A 7,500-nucleotide genomic window follows, 5' to 3' on the forward strand; every position below is an offset into this window, starting at 1 on the left:
GCGGGCGGACGGGTGGGGTGGGGATGGGGGGGAGGAGAGAGGAAGAAGAGGTAAGTGGGGGGAGGGGGAGGGGGAGGGGGGAGGAAGGGGAAAGGGAGAGGGGAGGGAGGGGAGGGTGTAACAGTCGAATGATATGTCGTGTTTGTGCGTGGCGTTGGTGGAGGAGAGAGGGGGGGAGGATGGGGGAGGTATTCCAGGGAGGGAGGGGATAGGGGGGAGTACTCCCATGTTTGTCGAGGGTGACCGGGTCTACAAACTTCACATTCCCAGCCGAGACGCCCAAAACAGCGGCCTAAGTGGCAGGGTTGGCAAGCAAGAGTGAAGGTCAGGGAATGGGTGGGGAAGGGGGGGGGCGGAGAGGGGAATAACCCAAGCGAGTGACGTCACGACTGTCCTTTTAAAACCGCGGCAACCGATGGCCGAAGCACGACCTTTTGGCTGTGAAAAAAACTCTGCTCCTTAATTAATCAAAGGGCACAGAGAGATTGGCAACACCGCTGTATTATGCAAGCCCCCTCCCCCCCCACACACACACTACACGCGCATACACAACATACACAATACGTACACCACACACACAATCATGTACACTATATACACGCCACACATACACATACCAGTATATATCAAACAACTTAATGCTTGTGTATAATTTACCACAAGAACCAAGATGTGTGAAAGCAAACAAGCACATCCCTGGTATGGGGGTGGGGGTAGGGGTATAGGAAGGGGGGAAAGTCCGAACGAGATGCGGGAGGGAGGGGAGGGAGGAAAGGGGGGTGGAGTGTCAGGAAGAGAGCGTGAGAACCTCCCCCCCTCTCTTTCCATTCCACTTCCACTTCCACAAACACAAACCATCTCCCCCACTTCACACAATGGAAAGGACTACTCGAAAGCTACCCCCATGTTAGCTGTTAACCCCCCTGCCTTCTCCCACTCCGTGTAAACGTCTGTTTGTACCCGTGCCAGTGAAACACCGTAAAGGCCTTTTTTCTTCTTTCCGTTTTTGCGGTAATGATACGGTCCACCCCATATGCTACCAGCAAGTCAATTACGTGTTCCTGTGGCTTGCTTACCTCCGAAGCCAATGCCTTCCGAAATCCAAGCCGTGAAAAGCCACTACAAAACCACAACTACAAAAGGAGAAATACATCGTATTCTAGATTCTACAGTCACACATTGACGTATAACACCACCCCATCCCTGCCCCACCCCTCTCCCCCTAGTGAAACCTTACCAGCCGCTAGCTATTTCATGCTAACGCTGCCTCCCCCACCCATCTGGCGGCACCGGCGTGTTTACAAATCTCCCCCCACCCCACACACCCATTTACCCTATGCCCTCCATGCCCCATCCAACGCAACCCCGCCACTCTCCCCCTCCCCCGACCCGTCCTGAGGGAAGTAAACATGGCAACCACCAAACCTAAAAACCCATACATCGGCGCCCGAGTGGCGTTGCATCATACTCAAGCCCACTAACTGTATGGCAAGGGCTTCGCACGTAAAACTTATCATTAATTAACACCAAGAGTAATATCCCAAGGCCAGAGGAGGGGGTTGGGAGAGAAAAAGGGAGTGGGAGAGAGAGAAGGAATAACGAGTGAAATATGAAAGGCGAGAGAAAAAGTACGAGACAAATAGACAGAGGAAGGTGAAAGATCTATCTGGACAGAGAATACCTATCCAACACGTTACGACAATCCGACGAGGGTAAAGAGGGTAAAGGGTATCAATAGTGCTCCAAGGTAATATGTACAGAGAGAGAGAGAGAGAGAGAGAGAGAGAGAGAGAGAGAGAGAGAGAGAGAGAGAGAGAGAGAGAGAGAGAGAGAGAGAGAGAGAGAGACTTTGTGATGGGGATTTAACTACCTCCCTCAACTCCCTCCCCCTGCCCCTCCTTAAACGCACACACAAGATACCCCGGAAATGCCAAAAAAAAAGCCATCTCAAAAGCCAACGAACAGAAGTGTAATGAACGGACGCCATTGTCTCCCCCCCTCCGCCTCACCCCCCCTCCCCCCGTAGGCTGAGCTCCTCAAGACCTAACCACCTCTGACCCCTCCCCTCCCCTTCCCCCTTCTGCCCAGCCATAAAAACCAAACAAAACATGGCACTATCTGCGGCCCATGTGTCGGGCACTCAACTCCCTCCCCCAAGTACCAGCGCCCTCTTAGGTGCCTCGCTTGTCCCTTTAAGGAATTTACAGCTGTGCGTCTGCCTCCCTTCCCCCACCCCCGACCCTCCGAGGACCAGCAAACAAGGACTAACTAAGAGGAAATGAACGAGAAAGTGAAGGTAAGAGTACAGAGGGGAGAAGGATAGAGGGAGAAGGGGGAAGAGAAAGGAGAATAAATGAAGATAGAGAAAGGGGTAAGATGGAAAGAGGGCACAGAGGGTCTCGAGAGGTATGGGCCGGCAGCCTCGTCTGGGTGCAATTACAAGCAAGCTCGGTGCATCCAAGATGTGTACATTCGGTATCGATTCCGTGCAGCGTGCAACGAGGGCGGGCGGGCGGGCGGGCGGGGGCCAGCACGCTGTTGGCCGCAGAGAGGGAGGTCGGTCGGAGCAAGGCTGTTGCCAAGCACGCCATGCTGGGTCACCTGGAACCACTTCAGCGCAGGCAGATTTGTCGCCCCAGCGTCGTTTAGGAGTCGTTATGACGTCGTTAAGAATGCATCCGGTCCGCGCGCCGTCAACACCTGGTGACGGATGGCTCGGGGAGGTGAGGGAGGGGGGAGGGGTGAGGTAAAGGAAGGGAAAGGGGAGTGGGAGAGAGGGGAAGGAGTGAGGGGAACAAGAGGCACTGCTGAGTAAGAAAGAACGCTTCCCACCCTCGAGAGCAGTGTCTCACACAGACGCATCCTTTTTTTTTAAACACATGCACGCCACCTGTCCACCGACGACACCGCCGCCGCCGCCCGAACCATCAAGCGGCGCGACTCCACTTTTTTTTAAAGAAACATCTTGCCGCCGCCTCCTAAAAGACAATCTTCCGTTACCGTTAGTACAAACTTCCCCCCTCAGCCATCTGTCGCCATCTGCCACGGCAGCGGAGAAGGGGAAAGGGGAGGAGGAGAGAAGGAAGGGGGAAGGAGGGGAGGCAAAGATAGCACTGACAGGGAAGTGGGTGGGAGGGGAGGGAGGGAGGGAACTACTTACCCTGCTAGTGCTATCATTCTCCCTTCTCCCTCCCCGTGAGCATTTAAACAATCACAGGAATTAAAGTCTCCCTTTAAGCCCGGCCGATGCACTAGGGGTTTCCTGCCAAGCTGCTCGCGGGCCCGCCAAGGCTGCGGCCCAGAAGCGCCCGTGGGATTTGCATGCCTAATGAGCCTGAGGACTTCCGGCGGGCGAGGGACGCTTCTTCAGAGGAAGGAAGTAGAGAGGGGGGGGAGGAAGTGTAGACGGAATAGCCTCGGGCGATCCCTATTCCCAATTTCACCTCGACTAAATGGCGTGGGATGGTGGAACGAATCTACCAAGGAGCCCCCACACGTCAAAGCATTCGACTCCTCATCCTGAAATCATTCCTTTCCCCTCTGAAGCCCAAAAGAAACCAGCGTTTTCGATCGACCAAAATGAAAAGAAAAAAAAGAACGCGACTGCGGAGAGCTCGTGAACGCCAGGTTAAGGAGGGGCGGCTGTCGACAGGGGAGATCGCTCTCGGATAAGTCCTCTGGCGACGCTGACTCGACTCGCCTCAGACACTGTCAACAGTCACTCTCGTGATAGATGGAGAAGAGCCTTGCAACGGGACCGCTACACGCCCACTCCTCCCGAGCCACGCCCACTAAGGTCAAGCCGTGACGCAAGGCGGTCTACTTTTCCCTCACAAAACCCAAGATGAAAAAAGAAAAAAATGATAAAGCACTGACCACGAAGGGCCCCTTTAAATCCCTCCTTTTTTAAAGGGTTCCTCATCCTCCTGGGAACTCCTCCGCGGTCAAGGATTAGCTTATCCTTTTACAACAGGCATATTAGAATCGCCAAATCCCCCCCCCCCCAGAAAACGCCCTTTGAGGCGCGGGATACATCTGAAAATGGGGGGACGAATCGAAATTTGTGATCGTATCTCCTGGAAAAGGGACTCGGGGCTAGACTCCTACACAATACGGCCAGGGACCTGTTCGCATTCTCCCTAAAGCTTACACCCGAAAGTACACACGCGCATTCACCCAGTACACTCCTGAAAGGGCAGAGGCATTCAACCCGCCTCCATTAACGCTGTGCTGAACGGCGGGAGCGGATTACCCACAACCCTGTTGCACTTCCACCATCCCGACTCGGACCACACACACACACGAGCCTTCCAATCATCCCTTTCCCAACAACCTAAACGCCTACCCACGCCCACTCATCCTATACAGGAGTTCTCATTCTCACTCACACCAAAACACGCACAACGCCTGCCCCCACTCATATATACATATACACACATACATACATACATAAACACACAAGTACATACGCCCGCCCACCTAACGCCCATTCCCATCCATTTTCCTGGCCCGCCGAGGCTTATCCCGACAAGCAGCGAGCGATCCCGTGCGCAACCTCTGCCGGCCAGCTTGCACTCGGCTGCGTCACAGGAGTGGATGCTTTGTCCCGCTTCTGTGAGGAAAAGGCAGCGTCGGCCTGAGCCTGGGCGCGGAAGCTAGTCTTTCGTGCTTGCAAAGGGCGGAGCGGGGAATATTTGAATCGAATTTAGGAACTGACAGCTCGTGAGAGGCAAGACAAGCTAGCTAATGAAGCCCTTTGACGCGAGTCTCAACACATCTAAGCCAACAACCACACCAACACGGGACTCCCAACCACACAGCCAAACAACCATACCAACCAAGCCCCGTCGAGCAATATCACCCAGAAAACTACAACCCAGCAGACCCCCGCGATCAGTGTAAACGCCACCCGTTTACGAGACAAAGAATCCGGCAGCAGACTTCAACCAAGCAACGGAAGGAAGGCTCCATAGCACCCAAGCTAACCTAACAACAGAGGGACCAGCCAGGCAACCTTTCCTCCTCCCTCCCCTTTCCCTCCCCCCCCCCCCAGGACAAACCGTGGTCAAAGAGGGGGGGGGGAGGCACAGCACAAGGGTGAGGGGGTGAAGGGTGAGAGGGAGGGGAGGAACAGCAACCACCCCCCAAGCCAGGGAGGATGGAGGGAGAGAGGACGCGACTGTGGTTGTAATCAAGGGACAATTGGTCGGATCACGATGCTTGCGCCCACAAACCCACGCCCACCTGGCTCGAGGGGAACTTGATTTTTCAAAGGGGAAGGTTTAAAAGAAAATCTTGAAATTTTCACGCTAGCTCTACACAGACTGAAAACTTTACGAGTGCAAGCATTACCTAGAGGAAGATTCTGTACTTATAAGCCAGGGCATGAAAATCAAAATAATCCCCAAAATTAAAGATAAAGCCAAGAAAATTAGAAATGCCGTGCACAAGGGAGAGAAAATGATCTAAGGGTCAGCTCGCGTCGGCCGGGCGAGCGAGCGAGCGACGCTTAGCCGAGACTCCAACGCCGCTGCCAAACTCTCGCCTTCGCTCTCACACGAATCGAAATTAAATTCTCTCACTTCAAGGCAGAAAATTCCCATTACTTTCATATAAAGTCCTTGGTTAATTCTAGATCCTCCTGGCGAATCGAGAACTTCTCCAGCCCTTCACGGCGCACAAAGAGGAGAGAGACGGTCCGCCCATCGCGCTAGTCCGTCCTCACGCCAAGAGCGACGCGCCCTTAGTAGGCGCTGAAACGTCTCTCCAGCTTTGCTCCTTCCCCGATTTGCAACAGAAAAGACGCTGCAAGCCACTTACCTCGTACTTCAAACCAGCGAGCCTAAGCCAGGTCTCCACCTTGAGGCAGTACGGGCTGAGGGACGGCAGCACGGGCGTCCGGGTGAATTGGTAAAGGTACACGACGTCTTTCTCGAAATCCAGCTTGTGCACCGCCGGCTTGGGAGGGGCGGGCTCCTTCTTGGGTTTGACTTCTTTCTTCTCTTCCTTCTTCTCTTTGTCCGCCTTCTCGGCCTTGTCATCTACCTTTTCATCGGCGTTGTTCACCTCCGCCTCCTCCTTCTTTACTTCATCCTTCACCTCCTCCTTCTTCTCCTCGGTCTGCTCCACGGGCTTAGTGTCGGTTTCGGTTGTCATGTTGGATGGAAAGTGGATTTACAAAAGAACCAAAGTCGAAAAACGTAACGGAGTTGTAAGTGTACAGTGGGGGGTTAAAACCAATGCGACGGTCACACGTCTCGTCCGCGCACACAGCTGGCCGACTGAGCCACGACTGAACCACGCCCGGCTCCTCCGCCCAAGCCAAGCCAGTGACGTCACGCCGCTCGCCGCTCATTGGTCGGCGCCGCGATCATGCCCTGAGTCTCTAAGGATTCCAATTTCACGTTTTTTAGCCTAATATTTGGAGGCGATTAGGAAAGGCCTTAAGATGTGTGTTGTTGTGTTTGGATCGAGGATTATTTGTTCGAAAGAATGGCGTGTCTCCATTTTTGTCCGTTTTCGCCCAGGCTCTCGCTTGACTCGGGAGTTGCCCGCCATTTTTAAAGATGCGTAAACGCCAACTCGAGCAAACAAGTAAATGATCTTTGGCTTGTCGGCGGCAATGGCCCTTGTTATTATATGATCGCAGACTGTCCAACTTATATCTAGATTTTGTCATTCATTCGGCGTAACTTACTCAATCCCCCCATGAAAAAGAAGAAGATACACGACCAAATATCAAGAGAGGAAACGGAAAATCGAAGACGGGAGGAAAGAGAGAGACAGGCATTCTAATAGTAAAAGGCCCCATTACGAAGAAAGAAATAAGCCCTAACGATTAACTAGATGATTTCATAATCAAAGGTTACCGGAAGGCCCTCACGTTATCGCCAGCTCCGAATGTCTTCAGGAAATGATATTGATAATCCAAAGGGCGATTTAGCGATGGAATGTCTTATGTCTTTGTCGTTTGAGCTGAGGAAGCGAGCGACAGCGCTTAAGGAGTTCATATGACGATAAGCCATCAATTTAGCAGCCGTGGGTATTTGTTCGACACAAACCAACCTTACCTCTGCTCCATTAAGATAAGGGAATGCAAATATCGTGATTGAGACCCGGTTATCTAATGGCAGTTAATATCATTTTTCCCCCGGAGAATACCATCGCCTTAAGGAAATACACGGGCGGGTTATCTTAGATAGGCAAACCAGAGTGTCTATTACGTCTGTGATTAGTAAGGCAAGCACTTAGTAAAATTATTAAAAAACCCGTCTATAATCATATGAAAATGAGATATTGCTTTTATCATTGCTTTATATAAACACTCAGTGATGCCATGACGTGATCGCTGATTAAGAGTGTGTTGATGTACAGGTGGAGCAAGAGTGAAAAAAAAATTCTGATGACTTTTTCTTCGCAATATTGCTGATGCACAATGCTGATTCTTGTAGTATTACGACTCATTATGATCTTGTTATGAAAAAAAAAAAAACGCGTGTG

General features: G+C 52.3%; 1 protein-coding gene across 3 annotated transcripts in view; it reads right to left on the minus strand.

Annotated features, from left to right (window-relative positions):
- fax (failed axon connections) overlaps positions 1-6,334 on the minus strand; it is a 34,362-nt gene extending 28,028 nt beyond the window's left edge. The window contains exon 1 of one of the 3 annotated variants that reach the window (XM_043017694.2): positions 5,821-6,334. In XM_043017694.2, coding sequence (XP_042873628.1) covers positions 5,821-6,156 — 336 coding nt within the window. In that variant the 5' untranslated portion in view covers positions 6,157-6,334. The remainder of the gene's footprint in view (positions 1-5,820) is intronic. The other 2 variants (XM_043017697.2, XM_043017695.2) reach the window with 2 other exon arrangements.
- Positions 6,335-7,500: the final 1,166 nt, after the last annotated feature.

Source organism: Penaeus japonicus, unplaced genomic scaffold (genome assembly GCF_977035675.1).
Source record: "Penaeus japonicus unplaced genomic scaffold, GWHDUDI00000001_assembly GWHDUDI00000023, whole genome shotgun sequence".
Taxonomy (NCBI): domain Eukaryota; kingdom Metazoa; phylum Arthropoda; class Malacostraca; order Decapoda; family Penaeidae; genus Penaeus; species Penaeus japonicus.